Source organism: Conger conger, unplaced genomic scaffold (assembly GCF_963514075.1).
Source record: "Conger conger unplaced genomic scaffold, fConCon1.1 SCAFFOLD_74, whole genome shotgun sequence".
Taxonomy (NCBI): Eukaryota; Metazoa; Chordata; class Actinopteri; order Anguilliformes; family Congridae; genus Conger; species Conger conger.
Window position 1 is genome coordinate 130,470 of NW_026890383.1, and position 24,883 is coordinate 155,352.

Sequence of the window (24,883 nt, forward strand, 5' to 3'; positions counted from 1 at the left end):
CTTATTATGGTTAGGGTTATGATGTGGGGATTTAGAGGCTATAATCCAGCCCAACGTGTGGTGTCAAATTCTGTAAAGCTGAAAGGACAAAGTATGTCCTTTATCAGGTTACTAGCCAGGGCCTAAATGTACACATGTCTGCACCTCTGAGACGCAGATGAAACAGGAACACACCCCTGTATCCACGCCGTGCCTGCACCTCTGAGAGCGCTAGGCACGGCGGCTCAATGCCGACATGGTTTTATCTGAAATCACAGTTCCCGGCAACGCCAACACTATTGGGACTTAATGGAAAAAGTGCAAAAATGTCTGTCAAACATGAACACGTGCACAAGTCATATTTTGGGCTACAACATATGGAGGGGCCGTATACTTTATTTTAATGATTTTATTTTAGCAAACACCAAAAGCATAGAGCCTGTTCCTGTAACGGAAGCCAAGTTCCCTCCCCAGCACCGTCCCACAGGCTGTTACTTATTATTATTTAGTTCCGAGTGCCTATACTTTATACTCTATGAACTGTAAGGGCAGCAATACATAAATTAAGTGGCGTTTTTATTGATAACAAAAAATGCCGCTGTTTCTAAGGGCTCATTAAACTTATAAATACGTCAGCGGTCACATCGGTGACGTAAGCAGGTTGCCTCCTGAATCCATAGACGAGAAAAGAGCCTATCGCCTACGCAGTGAATGTGAGTGAGCGTGTGTCAGTGCCGATAGAGGTCAACTACAACACTAAAGTCTCAACGCCCATCTCGGGTGTAGCTCTCCGTGTAACTGAAGCTCGCAGTCAGAATTCAGCCATGGCGAAAGATATGATCCTGTATTGGGGCTCCGGTTCGCCGCCGTGCTGGCGCGTGATGATCGCCCTGGAGGAGAAGGGTTTGCAGGGGTACCACCACAAGCTCCTCTCCTTTGAGAAGCAGGAGCACAAGTCCAAAGAAGTCATGGACATCAACCCGCGGGGACAGGTACTCCTTACGTGTAGCTGATTGCTGCTACATAACTTGCGTTTAAATGACAGCGTGCGGAGCACGTTTGAGCATTGCTCCCAGATAACTTTCTGCAGAAACATCTCTCAGTTCATGGTTGAATCTCTCGATTCAAAGAGGGAAATTATGCAAAGGGCGTTACACAAAAACATTCTGATGATAAATTCAAACGTGACAATGAGTCCGTTTTGTTAAATATGGACTTCATCAAACTAGTGTTATTCCGGAAGGGTTCTTGCATTGGTCTGTTTATAAAGTAGCCAGCTTGGCACTTTCGTTAGTTCCCTTCAGAGTAAGGCTTGCTAGTTAGCTTGCTAGCTAGCTTGCTAGCTAGCTTTAGAGATGGCTATGGCTAAACGCCAACGTGATGCTTTCATATTCATAAGGGTATTAATATCATAATGATTGCTCGGTCTCAGGACTTGACCAGTAGGCCTATGCTACAGTGCGATTAAATTAGCAGAACTCTTCTCTTGACTTAACCATATTATGGCTCTCCGGAATTGCTGCTCACTTTTTAGTTTTTGTTGAGAAACTGCTGTGTCATACTTACCTGTGCGGTTTGATCCTTTAGCTCCCCACCTTCAAGCACGGAAACAGGGTCGTGAACGACTCTTACGCCGCCTGCCTGTACCTGGAGGTAAGGTGTGAAATTAAATGTTTAGAAATACCGTGCAATCCATGAGCATTTGGACAGTGACGCATTTTTGGATTTGAAATGGAACGGTGAAAATGAGATTAAAGTGCAGCTTTAATTTACTTAATTTAGGATCTTTAAATTAGGAAAGACAGACCAATTCATACATAATTAAAACATGTGTACATTATGGTAGGATTGTCCTAAGTGTGTCAGTAAGGTCCAGTGCCTTTTATTTTGAATCCTCTTAAGAAAATGTTTAGGATATTTTGAATGTATTGTGTTGGTTAATGGCTGCTTTAAAGACTTATGAAGTCTTCTGCTGCTGAAGCCTATCCACTTTTTCACGTCACAGGTTTGACACGCTGTGTGTTCAGAGAAGCTCTTCTGCGTGACACTGTTGTACTGTGTGGTTACAACAGGTCACCTTCCTGTCAGCTTTGAGCAGTCTGGCCCTTCTCCTCTGACCTCTCTCATTAACATGTTTCTGCCCACAGAACTACTGCTCACTGGATGTTTTTTGTTTTTTGCACTATTCTCTGTAAACTATAGAGACTGTTGTGTGTGAAAATCCCAGGAGATCAGCAGTTTCTGAGATACTCAAACCACCCTGTCTTGCACCAACGATCGTTCCACTTTGATCACATTTCTTCCCCATTCTGACATTTGGTCTAAAAAACTGCTGAACCTCTTGACCACGTCTACATGCTTTTATGCATTTAGTTGCTGCCACATGATTGCCTGATTTAAATATTTGCATTTACAAGCTGGTGTAATAATGTGGTCACGGAGTGTGTATGCTATATTTATTGCTATATTACTACAATTTGATTGATTGAAATATACGGTGACACGGATGGTGCAGTGGGTAGCACTGCCGCCTCGCAGCAAGGAGGCCCGGGGCCTCTCAGTGTGGAGTTTGCATGTTCTCCCCATGTTTGCGTGGGTTTCCTCCGGGTACTCCGGTTTCCTCCCACAGTCCAAAGGCATGCAGGTTAGGCTGATTGGTTAGTCTAAATTGCCCATAGGTATGAGTGTGTGAGTGAATGGGTGTGTGTGCCCTGCGATGGACTGGCGACCTGTCCAGGGTGTATTCCTGCCTTTCACCCAATGTATGCTGGGATAGGCTCCAGCCCCCCTGCGACCCTGTTCAGGATATGCAGGTTAAGATAATGGATGGATGATTGAAATATAACCCGGATGTGAAACCTTAAACATTCCCGATCCATGCTGATTCCATACAGAACCAGTTCCGATCACAGGGAACGCCGCTGATCTTGGACGGGGCCGAGGAGCAGGCTCGGATGTACCAGCGCATGTTTGAGGCTCAGAATCTCCAGCAGAAACTCAGTGAGTCAAACCGGCAAGACTCCCACCTGTAAACCCCCCCCACCTGTAAACCCCCACTTCCTCTGCCCCCCACCTGTAAACCCCCCCACCTGTAACCCCACTTCCTCTGCCCCCCCACCTGTAAACCCCCACTTCCTCTGCCCCCCCACCTGTAAACCCCCACTTCTTCTGCCCCACCTGTAAACCCCCCCACCTGTAACCCCCACTTCCTCTGCCCCCCCACCTGTAAACCCCCATTTCCTCTGCCCCCACCTGTAAACCCCCACTTCCTCTGCCCCCCCCCACCTGTAACCCCCACTTCCTCTGCCCCCCCACCTGTAAACCCCCCCCACCTGTAACCCCCACTTCCTCTGCCCCCCACCTGTAAACCCCCCACCTGTAAACCCCCACTTCCTCTGCCCCCCATCTGTAAACCCTCCTCTGCACCTCACACCTGCTTCTCAGATGGAAGATGATGAAGATGCCTTCTTCATCCTGCAGGTGATGTCCTCTACTACACCTGGCGTGTTCCTGAAGCCGAGAGACATGATTCTGCAGTGAAGAGGAACAGAGAGGCTCTGAGTGCTGAGCTCCAGCTGTGGGAGCAACAGGTACACACACCTGTACACACACCTGCAACAGGTACACACACCTGTACACACACCTGCAACAGGTACACACACCTGTACACACACCTGCAACAGGTACACCCACCTGTACCCACACCTGCAACAGGTACACCCACCTGTACCCACACCTGCAACAGGTACACACACCTGTACACACATCTGCAACAGCAAGACACACCTACACAAACCAGTCACAGATTGACTCACCTGCAACAGGTAAAGCATCTGGAAACACAAAGTCACTGTGTGATTTGCTCAAAGAGAATTTGAGGTAGGCACACACATACCAGTGACAGATACACACACCTGCAACAGGTACACTCACCTATACATGTAACTATAACAGATACACACACCTGCAACAGGTAGGCACACACATACCAGTGACAGATGCACACACCTGCAACATACACATATCTATAGCTGCAGCAGGGAGAGCCTTTGGATCCATTTTGACCAGGCATTTCTTCCATTGGCCAGGTAGGGGAGGGGCCGTTCTTGGCAGGAAAGTCCTTCTCATTGGCTGATGTCATTGTGTTCCCTGTCATCGCCTATGCAGTGCGCTTTGGGTGAGCTCCACTACTCGCAATCTACTTTCTATTGGACGATGGCCTGAAGGGGGAGGGGCCTGGCAGGTAGGGGAGGGGCAGGTTGAAGTCCAGGTCCTGTTCCTGGTCCTGCTGCTGACCCGTGTCTCTCTGTGCAGGCTGTCCCAGGACAGATACCCTCGGCTGGGGCAGTACTACTCCCTACTGAAGAACCGCCCCAGCATCATGGCATCCTGGCCCCCCCACTGGGTGGAGAATCCCCAGGGCATGGACACGCTGGAGGGTCTCTGAGCCTCCGTCCCACCGTCCGTCTGCGTGTGGCTCAGTGTGTCTCTCGCTGTAGCTCGTCTGATCTGTGCTGAAGTGCACCGCAACGCCATCACCTGCACAGAGCCTGCAGCCTGAGCGGGAGCATGTGTGCTGTTTAGTGTGTCCAACGTTCAGAGTGAATTGCCTCTGTTTTAATAAAGATATGACGTTATTCTGTACATCCATGTGTGGCTAGTTCATGAGTAGGCATGGTGAAGTGTGGCAAAGGCTTGTTGCAGGTCACCGTGACAACGCTCCCTGATGACATCACCCTCAAATTCTAAATAACCTTGTTGCCGTTGGATAGCGGCGAATTCGCCTTTAGCTGACTGGTCACACATTTGTATAACAGAGAGGCCAGGGTTCAAATACCACCTTGGACTTAGGCGGGCAGATCTTTCTCGCTACACATTCATGCACACACATAGACTCAGTGAGCACTTTATTAAGTAGACCTGTACACCAGTTTATTAATGCAAATATCCAATCAGACAATCATGTGGCAGCAACTCAATGATTAAAAGCATGCAGACATGGCCAAGAGCTTCAGTTGTTGTTCAGGCAGAATGCAGAAGAAATGTGATCTTTGATCGTGGAGTGATTGTTGGTGCCAGATTCCTTGTGGTATATAGGAAGAACCTGCATGACCGGGTCACCGCCGCAATGTTCTTGGAAAGGGACAGTTTGCTGTCCATCGCCACGCCAAGGTTCCTTGTGTAGCATGGTTAGCTCAGCTAGTTCGCTAGTAAGCATGGTGAAGTGCAGTGAAAGCGAAGGCTGGTAGCAGGTTATCGCGACAACACTCCCTAATGACGTAACCCTCAAATTCAAAATAACGTTGTTGCCCTTGGCTAGAGGCAGGTTCGTCTTTAGCTGACTGGTAATGCGTTCGTTCAACAAATATTTGGACAAGTGAGAGGCCGGGGTTCAAATCCTACCTCGGACTCAGGCAATTTCTCACCTGTTACACTTGCACTGGGTGATGGCGTGAGTGTGGTATCCCCGAGGGAAATGGAGAGATCCAGATGGGGAGAGGTATTAGCAGGGATGAATATCATTTCAGTCTTACTTGGGTTGAGCTTTAGATGGTGGTTGTCCATCCAGCTCTAGATGTCACTCAGGCAAGCAGAGATACGGGCTGAAACCTGTGTATCAGATGGTGGGAATGAGATAAAGAGTTGGGTATCATCCGCATAGCAGTGGTAGGATAGCCCATGTGCAGTGATCACAGGGCCAAGGGAACAAGTGTAAAGAGAAAAAAGAAGCGGGCCTAGGACTGAGCCCTGGGGAACTCCTGTGGCAAGGGGCCGAGGTGTCGATACCGAACCAGCCCAGGCAACCTGGAAGGAGCGACCAGAGAGGTAGGACTCAATCCAGTCCAGGGCTGTGCCACAGATGCCCGTTGCTGACAGGGCGGACAGGAGGATGGAGTGATCCACAGTGTCGAAGGCAGCAGAGAGATCTAGAAGAATGAGGACAGAGGACAGGGAGGCTGCTCATGCGACATGGAGTGACTCACTGACGGAGAGGAGCGCGGTCTCTGTCGAGTGGCCCGATCTGAAGCCAGACTGATGGGGGTCCAGTAGGTTGTTGTTAGAAAAGAAAGAAGAAAGTTGAGTAGAAGCAGCTCGTTCTATGGTTTTAGAAAGAAAAGGAAGAAGAGATACCGGGCGGTATGATGGAAGGATGCAGAGTAGGCTTTTTTAGCAGCGGAGTGATGTGGGCCCTCTTGGAGGATGCTGGAAAACAGCCCGAAGACAGGGAGGAGTTGACAAGGGAGCTGACAAATGGGAGAATGTCTGGTGTGATAGTTTGGAGAAGAGAAGAGGGGATAGGGTCAAGGCCACAGGTTGTAGGGCGGTGGGAGAGCAGGAGTTGAGAAACATCAGAGTCTGTGAGGGTTGAGAAAGTGGAAAAGGAAGGGATGGGCCTAGAGGGGGGGAAGGGCACAGTGAGGGGGGCGGTGGTTGTAAAGCATCTGCGGATGTCTGTGACCTTTTCATCTAAAAAATCAGCAAAGTCATCAGCAGTGAAGGAGGACTGAGGTGGAGGAGGCGGTGAGTTGAGGAGAGAGGAGAAAATAGAGTTTCCGGGGGTTAGAAGAGGAGTTCTGAATTTGTGTTTGATAGTATTTTGCTTTGGCGGCAGTGACAGCGGAAGAGAATGCCACCAGGAGAGACTGGTAAGTCATGAGGTCTGAAGGGTCTCTGGATTTTCCCCATTTCCTCTCCGCTGCGCGGAGGCTGGCCCTGGAGGTACGGAGGGTGTCAGATATCTATCTTGCTTTAACGTTTTTGCCATAAATTCCTTATTCCTTGTAACATTCCTTATTTGTTAAAGTAGTGACCCTTGTCTTCAGATTAGTTGCTGAATACTTGTTGCAACTGAATTCATTTCTTAAGTTTAATATGGTTTTGAGTTGATGAATGTTGATTAAACATATTGCTCTATCAGCAATTTTGGCAGTTTACTTGATAATTGATAGCTTTAATTATTAACAAATTAAATCAAATAGATATTTTTTATTATATGTTGGATAAGTAACAAGTTTAACTTGATGCACTTGTGTTCAGTATATACAGTGCACCCCATAATGTTTGGGACTTTATAATTTGAGATTTGTCAAATCACGTGGTCAAAGTGCATACTGTCAGATTTTAATAAAGGGCATTTTTATACATTTTGGATTCACCATAATATTTGGGACACAGCAGTGTTATGTAAATGAGAGTAGTGATGCTGCTGAGTGGTGCTCTGCGTCCTCCCTGCTTTAGCCCAATGAGTTCTGAGGCTTTCGCTTGAAATTGAGCAGATAGGATTGTCTATACACTTCAGAGTTCCTTTTGGTCCTCATGTTGATAAACAGCAATACTAGGTTTGAAAGTTGATTGCAAGACTAGGTGCTGCAAGCTCTCTTATACCTGCACTAAGAAGGTAATTAAACACACCAGAGCAATTACAAATACCTGTGAAGCCATGTGCCACATTATGTTGCTCTGAAATGGGGGGACTATGTATGAACACTGCTGTAATTTCTACATGGTGAAACCAAAATATATATAAATACCCTTTAATAAAATCTTGGAATGTGCACTTTAACCACATGTTAATTGTGTGATTCCAATTCTAAAACTGTGGCAAATCAAGACATAATGGGTCTTTGTCCCAAACATTATGGAAGGCACTATACATCATGGTCCAGCCAAAATCAGGTTCGCCTTATATAGAGTGAGCACCATAATTCATTGGACACTTTTTTTGTTATTTTAGTTCTGTGAGTTTGAGTTTGAAGTGCAGTAATTTGGGGGTATATTAATCCAGTCGTTCAACAGCGCTAGCTCGAAATAAAAGACATTTTGCAACCCAAAACGGAACTATAGCTTCCACTTTCCTAAAAACACGTCGGATAGGTACCATGCCGGAACGGAAGTTCTGCAAAGACGTATGAACCGGAAAGCTAGCTAACAGTGATTGCGAACACGGCCCGTATCACAGTAGGTAAATGTTTGTTTTTAACTGTCGAACGTAGGATAATTATCGTTGCGGCCCATTAAATTAGGCGAATTAGCACTGTGATCTCAGTTACGTACAATAGTTACATCTATAACTAGCTAGATAGTTACGTTAGTAAAATTGTTTACCTCTGACGTTAGCTCTAACAATGCAACTAAATTAACAAGATTATAGTAGTAGTAGTAGCAGCAGCAGCAGCAGCAGCAGCTAACTAACGTTATAATCGGACTCGCAATTATTGGGTACTAGTTTTAGGTAGGTAAGTTAACTTATACACGCACGTTTACCCAATGCAAATGTGCACCACAAACACATGCTACCCGAGAAACAAAAACATTAGATCTTTTATTCATTTACTGAACGTGTGTGCGCGTTTGTGTGTCAAAGAGGAAGATATTAATTGTCAGACATTTCAATTTCAGAGAATATGGAGAATGTCCTATCGACATACGATGACGAGGATGAAATAGCTTTCATCGTGTGCGATGTAAGTGTAGTTCTGACACTGGCAAATGTCATAATGAATTAATCCCATGGGTTCTTAAAATAGTTTTTTTTTTTTTTTTGCTTATATGAATGTGTATATTGCACACTGTTTGTGTGATAGCTACTGTTGTGTGACGTTGAACATTGAAAGTGAAATATATTTTTTGCAGGTATGTAATGTTAAGATTAGGACTGACGCTCTTTACAGGATACACCTGACTACGGCTCAGCATCTCAAGGTAAAGGGGAGGCTTTGTGCATTTATTGTCTACTTTCATTTTTAAATACATATGTAAAAACAATATGGAATACACTGATTCAGTTTTAGGGGCCGATTCCACCAAACACACTTTATCGGCTGGAAAACGGGAGGCCCACTTCATGTATGATTTTATGAAGGTTACTCTGTAAAAAGCACTGGACTCTTTTCTGCTGTCGCTAGGCAACTCCACCTGGCGCTCAAAAGCAGCGCGGAAAACAGTTAAAACACAGAGAAAATACTTGGAGGAAGATGCCCCCAGCCAATACAGTGAGTGGGACTGGCCTCTATAGGCTGGTGTGCTCTGTAGATAGCCAGTGTAATCGGATGACTGCACTCTGGCAGGCTGGAGTGAGCTCTGGGGTTAGGCCCTGGGGTCTGAACTTCATCTACATGCTTTGATTATGAAAAATGCAAGGATCTTTCAGCTGGACTGAGAAACTGTCTGCTGCTTTCGGGAGGAGAGAAACCGCCTCATCCTTTTGGGAGGAGAGAAACCGCCTCATCCTTTTGGGAGGAGAAGAACCGCCTCATCCTTTCAGGTGGAGAGAGACCACCTCATCCTTTTGGGAGGAGAGGAACCGCCTCATCCTTTCTGGTGGAGAGAAACCGCCTCATCCTTTCTGGTGGAGAGAAACTGCCTGGTCCTTTCTGGTGGAGAGAAACCGCCTGGTCCTTTCTGGTGGAGAGAAACCGCCTCATCCTTTCTGGTGGAGAGAAACTGCCTGGTCCTTTCTGGTGGAGAGAAACCGCCTGGTCCTTTCTGGTGGAGAGAAACCGCCTCATCCTTTATGGTGGAGAGAAACCGCCTGGTCCTTTCTGGTGGAGAGAAACCGCCTGGTCCTTTCTGGTGGAGAGAAACCGCCTCGTCCTTTCTGGTGGAGAGAAACCGCCTGGTCCTTTCTGGTGGAGAGAAACCGCCTGGTCCTTTCGGGAGGAGAGAAACCGCCTGGTTTGTTTACTGAAGACTGCCTTTAATGTTTCAGGAGAAAGGGTTAGGGTCAGAAGAGAGGCAGGTTGATGCAGATTGGAGCTTCGCCCCTACAGCTCATTCTGCTCCCCTGCTCACCCTCCCTCGCATCCTCTGTTCTCTCTTTCTGCTCCCAACTCATTTTTGTCCTTTTGTGCGGTTTGTTTTGCAGGACTCTGCTATTTGTGGTTACAGTCGGTAAAGCTGGGATGGGGGCGGCTATTTCTGTGCCGTCTTCAAACAGTTTGGGTCATCTCATTTGGAAGATTTCTCATTTTAATCACATCTGCCAAGGTTCAGGCACACCCTTTCTGTACTTCTTAGGATGCGTTGAAGCATTTTGCCGTTTGATGCCTGTGTCTGCTTTCACATGATCAGCGTCAAAAGACTTGACACAGTGCCATCGTCAAGCCATTAACTTCCTATGGAGGAAGGCTTAAAGCCCGACGTGGTTGCACTGCTAAGCCTGCAGCTCAACATAACGCCAAGTTACGCACCTTCAGGGTTCAAATCGTTTCGACTTTGACCTTGTTTGAAGCTTTCCCTGCTTGTCCAGTCGCAACACAGCTGTGTATGATGCAGGCAGATGTGGCCTACTGAACTAGCAACACAGAGCCCAGGCAGATGTGGCCTACTGAACTAGCAATGCCGAGCCGCTTCATGTAGCCTGGCTAGCCCAATATTTTTGTTTTCACAAAGCTGGACACAATTTAACCTTTTATAAGTGCAAACAACCTGCAACTATCACATATTGTAGTGCCTTGTTACACAAACGAACAGCTTTCTGGATGGATGAGTACAGCTGGTGCTCGATTCTTCCCAGCTGGTCCTGGTCTGTGGGCCCCTCTGATCCAGAGAACAGAAGCCCTGGGAGTTCTCACCACTATTCTTTTTTACCTCATGCCCTTCTATTCAGGCCTGGTGTTTGCCCTTCTGTTACTCTATATAGTAATATATATGCTTATATACTTTGTGATAGTTTTCTGTAAAACACGCTAAATAAATAACTTTATTTGATTTGAGGTAAGGCTGAACCGAGGCCACATGCAGTGTTTCACGCACCGCTAACCCTGCTTTTTCCACGGCCTGTTCTACCTGTATACTGAAACTATAGAGACTGTAGGTGAATTTAGCCTGTGCTTCCTGAGAATGGAGTGTTCAGGAGTGTGAGGCCTGACTCAGTATCTGCTGGTGCCATGTTCCTGTCTCACCTGTGTCTCACCTGTTTCTCCCACGTCCCTCCTGTGTCATCGTCGCCCAGAGAGAGGAGGCTCTGATCGCTACAGGTAAGACCCACCTGCCTCCCTCTCCTCCCACATCTCTCTGGCAGCCTGTCCTCCTCCTGAGGCCTGCTGAAGATGGCTTTACGCTGGGCTGTTGTAGAGTTGTGTTGTCCCACGTGCAGCGTAAGGGTGCGTCTCAGCACAGCGTTGCAGTGCTCTCTGTGCCTTGCTGTTGTGCAGTCTGGCCTATATTAACGTGAGTATTATTGTGTCAAACTTATATCATTTTAATAATAGTATAAATATAGCTGCAAAGCAGACAGGCAGTGAATAATGATGCAGTGACTCACCATGCCAACATACCCACATTTATAGCAGCAGCTTTTCTCAAGCTACAACCGCTTCAAGGCCCAGAGCATGTCTGGGATCAATCGGGCCGCAGATTAGTGCTGTCACTGTGTACTGAAATATGACCATTTTGCCATCTTTGAACATAAACTTTCCTTCGCAATTTAGTTAAGCAGTTGAACAAGGGTTCTTAATTCAAAATGGCATCTTGATCAGACGTCTGCTTAATGAGAAGATTTCGAAGTATTTTCTCAGATGGAACAATGGACAACAGTGCTAAATATCCCATTTTTAATCATATTTTTTTTATAGTGTTCAAACATTTTTTATGTTTTTCAAGGTATGGACACCAAGTTTTCTTTTGTTCAGAATGATGTGGCCTTCATTTAAGAACATGTTTCAGGGCCGAATACCATGTCTGGAATTAATTTGAGATTTTAATGGACACAAATGGATCGATTTAATTGGCTCGCCATTCAACACTGCATTTTTCGTGTATCGATTATCGCTTTGCAATTTTGCTGGGATCTTGTACATGGATGGATCATATCACTTATATTCAGATAATCTAGTCCAGTGGATTTTATTGGTCCAATAATATTAGATGTTCCTTCTGACCAGGGATGTTTAACAGTCTTCTTTGCATGTCTCGAGGTCGAACAGTTCAAAAGTTGGACATTTTTCAACATGCTCTATGTTGCTTGGTAAATGTTAGTTTCTGCCATGTTCTGAAAGATCTCAGTTTCACACATCCCCAACATGTCTACCACATTTCACAAGTTTTCACCATGTCTGGGGATACAAGCATTTTCATTACAATTGGGTTCCAGTAACATCGCTGCTTGGAAACCCTAATAGTAATAATAAGACCATGCTTGATTTTCTCACAGCCCTTTACTCTCCTCAACCACCACCAATGCACGGCCGCCATTTTGCTCCCGAATGGAAGGGAACACTTTTAGCCAATCAAACTGGGGGTGTTTAGGTGTCTGGCTGTAAATTCAGCCAGGACACCCCCATTCTTTCCGAAGAGTGCCATGGGAACTTTAATGACCACAAGGAGTCAGGACCTCGGTTTAACGTCTCATCAGAAAGACAGCGTCTCCTACAGTGTCCCTATCACTGCACTGGGGCATTGGGGTTTATTTGAGCAGAGAGAAGATCGCCCCCTACTGGCCCACCAACACCACGAACAGTAGCGACTTCATTTTCCCAGGAGGTTTCCCATCCCAAGCACTAACCAAGCCCACACCTGCTTAGCTTCAGCCATTCAGCAGGAGCAGGGTACAGTGGCAGTGGTTTGTCTGTATAAACTCCCCCAGAATACAGTATTTATTGGGGGGGTTGGAACTGAAGTCAAAATTTGAATGCCTTGTTTCTGATGGTAGTTGTGAAATTCAGAGCAAACCACCCCCCTCATATTTGAGTGGAGGTAGGTATGCAGGTGGAGGCCCACCAGGTCTGTACAGGGCTCTTCTACTGGAAAAAAACCCCCTCAATTCTGGATGTGTCGACGCAGGAGTAACAATCTGAAACCTAGATGTAATGTTACATTCTGGAAGATAGGAGTAATGATCTGATGATGTGCTAAATTATCGCTATGGAACCAGTGCCTGTTTCTGCTCCGGTTCATGCAGGTGCTGATGGTTTTCAATGGTTAAGTGCCTGAGATGACTAAAGCACTGTCCTGGTGCTAGCTAGCCTAGTGCAGCTGAGGAAGTATACTTGCCATTATGGTTGTCATGTCAACACCTGGATCTTCCTATTACAGGACAAATTGCCCTTTTCTCCTATGCCTCGAATGCGAATTTATAGAAAACTACATGCTATGCTGGGAACAAACAGTTCATGAACTCGGTATTACTAATCAGCCAGGTTTCCTGTCCCTGCTCTGAGTTGCGAAGACGAGTAAACTAACGTTATTCAAACTGGATGAAATGTTTGTATACACAATATCGGCAAACGACAGTTACCTTCATCTGTTTTTATATCTATTTTACTGATCGAAACTGAGTGTTACAAAGTATCTCCGAAGCTTCTGGTGCTCAGAAGGTGTCCGAGCTGGCGACAGCTTCTTGACAGCTGCCAAATTGCTAACGGATGCTACGAGGTAACCACTGGAACCCTCTATACATAACTCCGAGCTCCCATGTCGGAACTGCTGCTGTGTATGTTGTGGAGGGACTTATAAGGCACTGTACTTAGTAGAGGGCACATATAAGTCCTGTATCAGCTGTCATGGCTGGGTGGGAATGTGCTGCCCCCTGCTGGTAATCAGGAGGCAGGGTGCTGTGCTGTCCTGCAGTCCTGACTGAGGACGTCTCGTGTGGTTGCCATGGTGATACTGTGTGGCTAACTGATGGGCTGGCAGAATGTGGGGATGGGGCTGTGGGGACAGGCCACACCCCTTTTAGATTGTGCCCCCTAGGACTCGTGTAACCACCATTTTGTCGCCCTGGGACTTGTGCAACCGCCAATTTGTGGCCCTGACACTTGTGCAGCAGCCATTTTGTGCCCCTGGGACTTGCACAGCAGTGATTTTGTCCCCCTGCGACATGAGCAGCCGCCATTTTGTGCCCCTGGGACTTGTACGGTAGGCATTTTCAGCCAGAACACTCACCACACGTCATGGAGAGGAAGAGAATGTTTTTAGCCTATTAAATCAGGGCGTAATTTGGTGGCAGGCTGAAAGTGCCAGGTATGGAATTGTGCCAGAGCACCTGTACACAGTGTCATGGGATCTTTAACGGCTGCAGTGGATCAGGACTTTGGTTTAACATCTTCTACAGCCTCTCCATTACTGCACTGGAACTGTTACTGTACAAAGCTGTGCAAAAACACATACTTTTTCAAGAGTTACTTTTAAATACTGCATGTACATTGGCACTTTGCTTTGTGAATTTATTAGATAAACATCATTGCTGCAGACAGCAGAGATTGGTGTGATGGGCATGTTTGGCTGTTTCGGTGTTTGTCACAGGGAAAGCCAGGAGGCAGCCACCACTGCCCAAATGGACCAGCTACACAGACTACCTGGACTACCTGCAGATCGATGAGCCCATAGTTGGTAAGACTCTAAAATCACAACTGCACCCTACAGTCTAAACTCACCTGCTGAATGCTGCAGACTAAAATCACCGTTCAACATGCTGCTTGTGCTCATCTGGGTAAAACTATGGTGTTGGGTTTGGAGTTTACAGGTTATGGGTTAGGGAATAGGGGTTGGCAGCTAGTGGTTAGCAATTAGGGACTATGGGTTAGTGATTCAGGGCCATGGGTTGGGAATTGGGGCAAGGTGTTGGTGATTAGGGGCTATAGAATAGGGGCTAGTGGTAACGGGTTTGGGGGGCTAGTTGTTGCATATTAGGGTTTATGGGTTGGGTTTTAGGGATGAGGTTAGGGGTCATGCCGTGTCTGCTCCCCAGGGCTGAAGCACCTTGTGGAGGTGGCAACCCTCCCAGGCTCCCTGGGGCCCAGGTACCTCTGCAAACCCTGCCGCTATGAGGGAGACATGCCGGACATGACCAATCACATCATCGGCCGCAAGCACAGGCAGAAATACCTGGTGAGCTCACCTGCTCGTGTGTGTGTGTGAGAGTGAGAGAAAGAAAGAAAGAAAGTGTGTGTGTGTGTGTGTGTGTGTGTGTGAGTGAGAGAAAGAAAGAAAGAAAGTGTGTGTGTGTGTGTGTGTGTGTGTGTGAGTGAGAGAAAGAAAGAAAGAAAGTGTGTGTGTGAGTGTGTGTGTGGGTGGCTTATTGTGTGTTTCTCTCAGGAGATGAGGAGGCCAGACCTGGTCACCTGGGATAAGATCACGTCCTTTCAGCAGGGCAAGGTGGTGCGCGCCAAAGCGGAGGTAGCGGAGCGACAGGATGGACGCGGCGCTCCGGAGGTAGCGCCCGAATGCTAACACTACACCTACACACCTGTACGCTAACACTGCTGCTACACCTGTATACCTACACACCTGTACGCTAACACTGCTGCTACACGTTTATACCTACACACCTGTACGCTAACACTGCTGCTACACCTGTATACCTACACACCTGTACGCTAACACTGCTGCTACACCTGTATACCTACACACCTGTACGCTAACACTGCTGCTACACCTTTATACCTACACACCTGTACGCTAACACTGCTGCTACACGTTTATACCTACACACCTGTACGCTATCACTGCTGCTACACCTGTATACCTACACACCTGTACGCTAACACTGCCGCTACACCTGTATACCTACACACCTGTACGCTAACACTGCCGCTACACGTGTATACCTACACTCCTGTACGCTAACACTGCTGCTACACCTGTATACCTACACACCTGTACGCTAACACTGCTGCTACACGTGTATACCTACACACCTGTACGCTAACTCTACACTATCTGTATACCTACACACCTGTACGCTAACACTGCTGCTACACCTGTATACCTACACACCTGTACGCTAACACTGCTGCTACACCTTTATACCTACACACCTGTACGCTAACACTTGCGTTGTATACCTATGTAAACGGCTTAACTTTGCTTTTCATCCAGAGGTTAAAGAAGAAGCCTGGAGCCACTGGGAAAATTGGTGCCCTGAAAGGTGAGCAGCTCTTACCTGTGCTCCAATCTCATTGGCTGTTACCTGTGCTCTAATCTCATTGGCTTTTACCTTTGCTCTAATCTCATTGGCTGTTACCTGTGCTTATTAACTGTTAATAGAAGGGGTGGGATTTATGGATATGATGAAAGGATCAGTAGGACGCTTTGAACTCAAAGAGTTTGTTTGGGAATAGAAGAGAGGAAAAGGTCTTTAAGATAGGGAGGGGCAAGCCTGTTTAAGGCCATGTGACGTTTGGTAGCCAATGAAGAGAAGCAATTTCTGAGTTAATGTGCCCGAAACATTTTGTTCTAGTTAGAATACGAGCAGCTACATATGGGTGAAGGGAGAGGTATTTGCACATCCTGACAATCCAGCCTGGGTGTCACTTCTCAGCATCCTGCACTGAATTCAGCTATATTCCTCAAATGAAAGAAAGCAGTCCTAGAAGACTTTGCTGATTTTGATGACTTTGCTGACTTTTTCGATGAGAAGGTCACAGTCATCCGCAGATCCTTTACAACCACCGCCCCCCTTACTGTGCCCTTCTCCCCCTCTAGGCCCATCCCTTCCTTTTCCACTTTCTCCCCCCTTACAGACTCTGTTGTTTCTCAACTCCTGCTCTCCCACCGCCCTAAAACCTGTGGCCTTGACCCTATCCCCTCTTCTCTTCTCCAAACTATCACACCAGACATTCTCCCATTTGTCACCTCCCTTGTCAACTCCTCCCTGTCTTCCGGCTGTTTTCCAGCATCCTTCAAGAGGGCCCACATCACTCCGCTGCTAAAAAAGCCTACCCTGGATCCCTCCATCATCCTGAACTACCGCCCGGTATCTCTTCTTCCTTTTCTTTCTAAAACCATAGAACGAGCTGCTTCTACTCAACTTTCTTCTTCCTTTTCTAACAACAACCTGCTAGACCCCCATCAGTCCGGCTTCAGATCAGGCCACTCGACAGAGACTGCGCTCCTCTCCGTCAGTGAGTCACTCCATGCCGCACAAGCAGCCTCCCTCTCCTCTGTCCTCATTCTTCTAGATCTCTCTGCTGCCTTCGACACTGTGGATCACTCCGTCCTCCTGTCTGCCCTGTCAGCAACGGGCATCTGTGGCACAGCCCTGGACTGGATTGAGTCCTACCTCTCTGGTCGCTCCTTCCAGGTTGCCTGGGCTGGTGCGGTATCGACACCTCGGCCCCTTGCCACAGAAGTTCCCCAGGGCTCAGTCCTAGGCCCGCTTCTTTTTTCTCTCTACACTCGTTCCCTTGGCCCTGTGATCACTGCACATGGGCTATCCTACCACTGCCATGCGGATGATACCCAACTCTTCATCTCGTTCCCACCATCTGATTACACAGGTTTCTGCCCGTATCTCTGCTTGCCTGAGTGACATCCAGAGCTGGATGGACAACCACTATCTAAACCTCAACCCAGGCAAGACTGAAATGATATTCATCCCTGCTAATACCTCTCCCCACCTGGATCTCTCCATTTCCCTCGGGGATACCACACTGACGGCATCACCCAGTGCAAGGAACCTCGGCGTGGTGATGGACAGCAGACTGTCCCTTTCCGAGAACATTGCGGCGGTGACCCGGTCATGCAGGTTCTTCCTATACACCATACGGAGAATCCGCCCCTTTCTCACCCCCTACTTGACCCAGATCCTGGTCCAAGCGATGGTTCTGTCCCGCCTGGACTACTGCAATTCCCTCTTGGCTGGCCTCCCAGCGTCTGCCATCAGACCCCTCCAACTTATCCAGAATGCAGCAGCTCGTCTGGTCTTCAACCTTCCAAAATACTCACACGTCACCCCCCTGCTTACTTCCCTCCACTGGCTGCCTGTCATGCCTCACATCAAATTCAAAACATTGGTGCTAGCCTTCCAAGCAGTTAAGGGGTCTTCCCCAGCTTACCTACAAAAAATCATCAGACCCTACACCCCTGCCAGACCTCTTCGTTCAGCCTCCACAGGCCGCTTGGCACCTCCCCCTCTCCGAACCTCCACCTCACGCTCACGACTGCTGTCTGTTCTGGCTCCACGGTGGTGGAACGAACTCCCCGTTGAGGTCAGAACTGTAGAATCTCTCCCCACCTTCAAGCGCAAACTGAAGACGCACCTCTTCAAGCAGCACCTCTCCCCATCCCTCCCTACCGCCCTGTGAACCTTAATTGTTGTCTTTGTGATTTACTTTGTGTTTTGGTATTTTTAGTTGGCTAGGTAAGCAGTATTTGGATAGTTAAGTTTGGTCACTTTTGCTTTGTTGTTTGTTTATTTGTTGATTTAAAAAATAAAAAATAAAAAAAAATAAAAAAAATAGGCCCTGATCCTTATCTTTGTTGTACAGGTAGCAATTGAAATTGTATGTCCCTCTAGGGTCTTTCAGCGCACTTAGCCCTGGTTATGGGTATGCACTTTGTTGTATGTCACTCTGGATAAGAGCGTCTGCCAAATGCCTATAATGTAATGTAATGTAGAAGAGTCTGTGTGTTTCCAAAGAGTTCAGGATCACAAATGACACCAAGGACTGCACCTGAAGCTGCAGAGATACTGTAATGTAATATCAGGGAGGTTGTTCCTGATGGACTTTGGGCCAACAACCATTATTTCTGTTTTGCCTGAATTTAGGGTTATATGTACCACTGAGTATCATTTGTAGCAGAGGAAATTAATTCCATGTTTACGGATATTTTGAAGGCAACATATAAGGGAAAGAGCAGTGGTCCAAGCACAGGGCCTTGTGGTATTCCATATCTTACTCTGGAGTCATTGGAGGACTTGTTGATGTCAGAGTTCTGTTGTGTTTCAGTTCCTAACATGCAGTGGAGAGGCAAGCAGCCCCTAGCCCAGGGCCCTGGGGGGGTGCACCACAGACCCCCCCAGCACAAGGACGGCCCCTCAGCGTGGGGCCCCCTGAGGGAAGAGTCCTATGGCTGGGGCTACCCAGAACCACACCTCCCACAGTCCTTTGCTCCGGGGGAGGAGTGGAGAGCTGAGCAGCCCAGGAGGCGGAGCCTAGAGAAGGAGGGAAGGTTCTATCCCCATGGTCATGCTCACAAGCTTCCTGTTGATTCATATCCTCTGCATCACTATGGAGACCCAGAGAGAGCAGGGGAGGGGGAAAGGGGCGGCGCTTATGCAGATGAGGCTAGAAGGGGTGGGGCTTACGCAGATGAGGCTAGAAGGGGCGGGGCTTACGCAGATGAGGCTAGAAGGGGCGGAGCTTATGGATATGATGAAAGGACAGGTAGGGCTTTTCAAGAGGAGGCTAGGAGGAGTGGCAATTATGAAGAGGAAAGGAGGATGGGCAGGGCTTATGAAGGGGAAGGGGGGAGGGACAGGGCTTATGAAGGGGAAGGGGGGAGGGGCAGGGCTTATGAAGGGGAAGGGGGGAGGGGCATGGGTTTTGAAGGGGAAGGGGGGAGGGGCAGGGCTTATGAAGGGGAAGGGGGGAGGGGCAGGGCTTATGAAGGGGAAGGGGGGAGGGGCAGGGCTTATGAAGGGGAAGGGGGGAGGGGCAGGGCTTATGAAGGGGAAGGGGGGAGGGGCAGGGCTTATGAAGGGGAAGGGGGGAGGGGCATGGGTTTTGAAGGGGAAGGGGGGAGGGGCATGGGTTTTGAAGGGGAAAGGAGGGGCGAGGCTATTAGCCAGGTGGAGTCAGGCAGAGGTGAGAGGCTAAGCCACAGGAATGCTGGGAGCTCTGCGCAGGATGTGGAAGAGGCTAAGTGGCCCCCAGCCAGCGAGGCGCCAAACGCGGTGAACAAGCTTCCGGAAACATTCAAGCGCTTCCTGTCCGGAGCTGTGGACAAACTCAGAGTCCGGCAGTTTTCCCAGGATGCCGAGCTGAGCAGGTTAGAGCCACACCCACACTGAGCAGGTTAGAGCCACCCCCACACTGAGCAGGTTAGAGCCACACCCACACTGAGCAGGTTAGAGCCACACCCACACTGAGCAGGTTAGAGCCACACCCACACTGAGCAGGTTAGAGCCACACCCACACTGAGCAGGTTAGAGCCACACCCACACTGAGCAGATTAGAGCCACACCCACACAGAGCAGGTTAGAGCCACACCCACACTGAGCAGGTTAGAGCCACACCCACACTGAGCAGATTAGAGCCACCCCCACACTGAGCAGGTTACAGGAAAGCAGAGTGAGGTGAGAACCTGTTTGAGCCGGTGTGGTGTTTGGGTGGTGAACCTGCGTGGTGTTCGAGGGCAGTGATGACGTGGCTCTCAAGTCAAAATATTCCACTTGTTCAGTTCTGCAGCAGCATTTGGGGGATTCATGTTTTCTTGGTTGGTTCCCTCCTGCAGGGAGATGGGCTCTAAGAAGCTGAAACTGGATCATCTGAACCAATCATCTGGCCAGGTAAGCGGCTGAAGCCAAGCAGGGCTGGGTTTGGTTAGAACTGAAACTAAGCAGGGCTGGGATTGGTTAGTACTGAAGCTAAACAGGGCTGGGTTTAGTTAGTATTAAAGCTATGCAGTGCTTGGATTGGTTAACGAAAACACCCAAGTTAGCTCACCATGTTCCGAACAGTGCAACTTTAATGACGATTAACTAGGGGGCGGCCTGTAGCATAGTGGCTAAGGTGAATGACTAGGACACACAAGGTCGGTGGTTCTAATCCTGGTGTAGCCACAATAAGATCCGCACAGCCGTTGGGCCCTTGAGCAAGGCCCTTAACCCTGCATTGCTCTGGGGGAGGATTGTCTTAGTCCAAATCAACTGTACGTCGCTCTGGATAAGAGCGTCTGCCAAATGCCAATAATGTAATGTAACAAAAAAATTTCTTCCGGAACAGCTTTGGTTTTTGTGTATGTGTAAAGAATAATTCCTTACGTTTTCATAAAAATGCAATCCAATGTATTTGCTATTGTATTGTTGTACTCTGGGTATTCTAGCTGCCAACCATGGTGTGCTAGTTTGTAAGTTGATGTATTCTTTAAGGGTTTCGATTGTATCTGTATGGTTACACTAGGACTCGGAACCGTACTGTCCTCTCGGGTCCTCTTCACACTTGTTCCTGTGTTTGATCTGCACTTTGGATAAGGGCGTCTGCTAAATGCCTTGTAATGTAATGTAAAATTCATTTCAGCATTCAGTGACATGGTAATAGTGCTCCACTGTGACAGCGTGGTGGGGAAGCTGTTGCTAACGAGAGACTACCAACTGGCCAGGCTTGTTTGGGCCATCGTGAGCTAACAGGGTCTACCAAACACAGGGACATGCAGGGTCTACCAAACACAGGGACACGCAGGGTCTACCAAACACAGGGACACGCAGTTGTTTTCTCTATAATTATTGGTCCAATTCACATGTGAGTGTTTTCTTGCCTCAATAAGCACCCACAGCACAGCCGTACTGCTGTTTTGTGCAGGTGGATTACCAAGAGATGGGCACTGAACGCAGCAATGTGCTCAGTGATCTGGTGAGAGAGCTGGGTTACCATAGTTATAGCTATGGGTTATCATAGAGAGCTGGGTTATCATAGTTATATCTATGGGTTATCATAGAGAGCTGGGTTATCATAGTTATATCTATGGGTTATCATAGAGAGCTGGGTTATCATAGTTATATCTATGGGTTATCATAGAGAGCTGGGTTATCAGTCTGCATAGTCTGGGGGAGTGGCCTCTGCATCATGTAGTCGGGGAATGTTGTGGGTGGAGTTTAATGAGCTGCATATTTTCTTTTCTGACTAACTGCAGAAAAATTTTGACATTGAAAGTGTGGAAGAAGCCAACTTCATCAAAGACAAACTATGTAACCTGCTGAAAGAGTTTCAAGCCACCAAATCTCAGAGGGAAAGGGTGAGTGTGAGTGTGAGTGAGAGTGAGTGAGAGTGAGAGTGAGAGTGAGAGTGAGAGTGAGAGTGAGAGTGAGTGTGAGTGAGTGTGAGTGAGTGTGAGTGAGTGTGAGTGAGTGTGAGTGAGTGAGAGTGAGTGAGAGTGAGTGAGAGTGAGTGAGAGTGAGTGAGAGTGAGTGAGAGTGAGTGAGAGTGAGAGTGATAAATGTTTGTGTTTCTTTTCTCAGGCTATGAGGAAAAGTTCATCAGGTGTTTACAGAGATTACAATCACCTGAGCTCCCAACAACTAGGGCCTTCTGTTGCCCCCAGCCATGGGACCGATCCATTCCTCCTTCCACCAGGTCACTACGAAGAGGACCAGAGAGATCCACAAGATCACTATGAAAGGGGGCAGAGATATTTACAAGATCACTACAAAGTGGACCAGAGAGATCCACAAGATCACTATGAAAGGGGCCTGAGAGATCCACAAGATCACTATGAAAGGGGGCAGAGAGATTTACAAGATCACTATGAAAGGGGCCAGAGAGATCCACAAGATCGCTATGAAAGTAGCCACAGAGATCCACAAGATCATTACGAAAAGGGTCCAAGAGATCAACAAGATCACTATGAAAGGGGCCAGAGAGACCCACAAGATCGCTATGAAAGTAGCCACAGAGATCCACAAGATCATTATGAAAAGGGTCCAAGAGATCCACAAGATCACTATGAAAGGGGTCCTAGAGATCCACAAGATCAGTATGAAAGGGGAAATGGAAGGCCACAAGATCACTTTGAAAGGGGTTCAAGAGATTCAAAAGATTGCTTTGAAAGGGGTCAGAGAGATCCACAAGGTCGCTATGAGGAATATGGAAGAGGCCAAGAAGATCACTATGATCCTGTACCCAGGCAGTCCCGGGAGAAATCAGAAAAGGCCCGTGTGGATCCCAGAGTTGCCCATCGACATTCATATGAAGGTAAATTCTTTGCTATTGTAAAAGAATTTAGTACCTTGACTGTTTAATTGCTTGCAAGCAAGATTTGGTGTTTATGGGAGATTGGCTGTTGTTGGAGACCAGTGTTTATAAAGTAGAAAACCATGAACTTAAAATCTGTCAAATACATCTAAAGCTATTGGTGGTCACTGGTAGTGTAAATGTGATCTCAGTCATGTTGTCATTCTGGCTGTGCCTTCACAGACCCACTGCTCCTAACGGTCATGCTGCCATTTTTCTCACCATACTAAAAGGGGCAGATTGCTTTCTGGGGTTTTAATATTATTTGGAATATCCATATCCAATCCAATGTACCCAAAATCTGTCTAGGCAAATTTTACTCTAATCCTGCTTTGTGATACAGGCCCCAGTTTTTGTTAGAGACTAAGAATCTAATGGATGTTTTTATGGTATAAAATTGCTTCTAGGAAAGAGAAACTTGCTGATGACTTGTGTGCGCCTTAGTATTTCGTAGTTGAAATAACACATGATTAATTCCCAGTCTCACTGTCTGTTTGCTTTTTCAGACGTTTTTGGAACGGCTGCTCCGGATAAAAAGAGAAGCCCTGCTCCATGTGCCGTGCATTCATACCCACAATGCTCCTCTCCCCCAGATGTGTTTGACCCCCGCCGGCTGCCTGCCCCTCCACAGCAGGGCTACAGCATCCCCGAAAACTCGGCCTCTCTGGAAAAGCTCACCTCCACCCTCCTGCAGTTGGTGGCCCACAAACGGCGCTTCTGACCTCCCCCTCCCCTGCTGGTCATCTGATGTAGTGCAGCCTCACTGCCCCCTGCTGGTCATCTGATGTAGTGCAGCCTCACTGCCCCCTGCTGGTCATCTGATGTAGTGCAGCCTCACTGCCCCCTGCTGGTCATCTGATATAATTCACCGAGAGCTGTTCTTGTTTGAATTTCCATCGGGTGTTAAAATGTTTTGTTATTTTTTAATTATTTATTTTAGAAATCCTCAGCAGATTTTTCAGCAGATGCATTGTGGCAGTGTGTATGTTGTTGAATGGGCTGGTGGATAATTTAGCCTGCGCAGACAGCAGCAGTTTGGGTCAACATGCCTCACTTCTTTCACATTGTATTCATGCCAGTTATTACCACTTGTGTTCATGTTGCTGTCTGGTGAAGTTATGATGAATTAAAATGCTGTTCTTAACATCATGTATCTCTTTTTACATTGCAAACCCAAATGTATCATGTTAGCAAGCACACACACACTGAATTGCTAAGTAAAATGGGCCGTTCCAAACATTGTTTGGAGGAACGTCATTTGATTAAAAACTTGATTGGAGAGAGGAAAACGTATAAAGAAGTGCAGCAAATTATAGGATGCTCATCTAAAATGCTTTGAAATGGCAACAAAAACCTGAAACATGCAGAAGAAAACGAGCAACTACTGTTAAAACAGATCGAAGAATAGTCAGAATGGCAAAGATTCAGCCATTCATCAGCTCCAGAAAGATCAAAGATGATCTACAATTACCTCTTAGTGCTGTTACAGTCAGAAGACGTTTGATCAAAGCTAAGCTATCAGCAAGAAGCCCCCGTAAAGCACCATTTTTGAAAAAACGGCATGTGCAGAATCGGTTAAAATTTGCCAAGGAACACATTGATTGGCCAAAGAGAAATGACAACATTCTGTGGACTGATGAGTAAAATTGTTCTTTTCGGGTCTAGTGGTTGTTGACAGTATGTCGGATAACCCCCGGGTACTGAATTCAAGCCACAGTACACTGTGTAAAAATCACGGTATGGGGATGTTTTTCATACTACGGTGTTGAGGTCGTATGCCAGGGATCATGGATCGAATATATCAAAATACTTGGAGACATTTTGTTGCCATATGCCGAAGAGGAAATGCCCCTGAAATGGGTGTTTCAACAAGACAATGACTCCAAACACACGCGTAAGCGAGCAACATCTTGGTTCCAGACAAAAAGGATTGAGGTAATGGAGTGGCCAGCTCAATCCCCCGACCTCAACCCCATTGAAAACGTGTGGGGTGACATTAAAAATGCAGTTTCTGGAGCAAAACCCATAAATTCACATGAACTGTGGAATGGAGTTCGCTCATCCTCGGCTCGGTTTCTAGGTGGCAGAAGTTGGTTGACTCGATGTAATGCAGATGCACAGCAGTTATCAAAAAAATGTTATGCAACTAAATATTAGTTCGGTAATTTAAAGTGAAGTTTAATCTTGAAAAACACTGCCATTTTTTTTTTAACAGATTAATATTTCCTTTT

At 47.2% G+C, this 24,883-nt stretch overlaps 2 protein-coding genes across 3 annotated transcripts; both read left to right on the forward strand.

Moving 5' to 3' along the window:
* The first annotated feature begins 624 nt into the window (after window positions 1-624).
* On the forward strand, window positions 625-4,623 carry LOC133120035 (glutathione S-transferase A-like). 2 transcript variants are annotated; one of them, XM_061230172.1, is made up of 6 exons: window positions 625-971; window positions 1,567-1,632; window positions 2,874-2,979; window positions 3,460-3,569; window positions 4,147-4,156; window positions 4,294-4,623. In XM_061230172.1, exons 1-6 carry the CDS (start codon window positions 804-806, stop codon window positions 4,341-4,343), a joined length of 510 nt encoding a protein of 169 aa, XP_061086156.1. In that variant the 5' UTR covers window positions 625-803; the 3' UTR covers window positions 4,344-4,623. The 2 variants fall into 2 exon arrangements, with proteins under 2 accessions (XP_061086156.1, XP_061086154.1); XM_061230170.1 differs by having other exon boundaries at window positions 627-971; window positions 4,068-4,156.
* Window positions 4,624-7,949: 3,326 nt separating this feature from the next.
* Window positions 7,950-23,796, forward strand: LOC133120044 (uncharacterized). The gene is made up of 14 exons (XM_061230188.1): window positions 7,950-8,212; window positions 8,380-8,444; window positions 8,614-8,682; window positions 10,934-10,958; window positions 14,224-14,310; window positions 14,669-14,808; window positions 15,016-15,132; window positions 15,799-15,847; window positions 18,651-19,088; window positions 19,434-19,692; window positions 20,158-20,212; window positions 21,556-21,657; window positions 21,881-22,613; window positions 23,246-23,796. Exons 2-14 carry the CDS (start codon window positions 8,385-8,387, stop codon window positions 23,371-23,373), a joined length of 2,262 nt encoding a protein of 753 aa, XP_061086172.1. The 5' UTR covers window positions 7,950-8,212; window positions 8,380-8,384; the 3' UTR covers window positions 23,374-23,796.
* Window positions 23,797-24,883: the final 1,087 nt, after the last annotated feature.

Bases quoted from the DNA above. Each gene is read 5' to 3' on its own strand.
- LOC133120035 (XM_061230170.1), top strand. From the start codon at position 804: ATGGCGAAAGATATGATCCTGTATTGGGGCTCCGGTTCGCCGCCGTGC. The intron at 2,980-3,459 runs GTGAGTCAAACC...TTCATCCTGCAG, and splicing joins GAATCTCCAGCAGAAACTCA to GTGATGTCCTCTACTACACC. The intron at 4,157-4,293 runs GTGAGCTCCACT...CTCTCTGTGCAG, and splicing joins GCCTATGCAGTGCGCTTTGG to GCTGTCCCAGGACAGATACC.
- LOC133120044 (XM_061230188.1), top strand. From the start codon at position 8,385: ATGGAGAATGTCCTATCGACATACGATGACGAGGATGAAATAGCTTTC. The intron at 8,445-8,613 runs GTAAGTGTAGTT...TATTTTTTGCAG, and splicing joins TAGCTTTCATCGTGTGCGAT to GTATGTAATGTTAAGATTAG. The intron at 15,848-18,650 runs GTGAGCAGCTCT...GTTGTGTTTCAG, and splicing joins GAAAATTGGTGCCCTGAAAG to TTCCTAACATGCAGTGGAGA.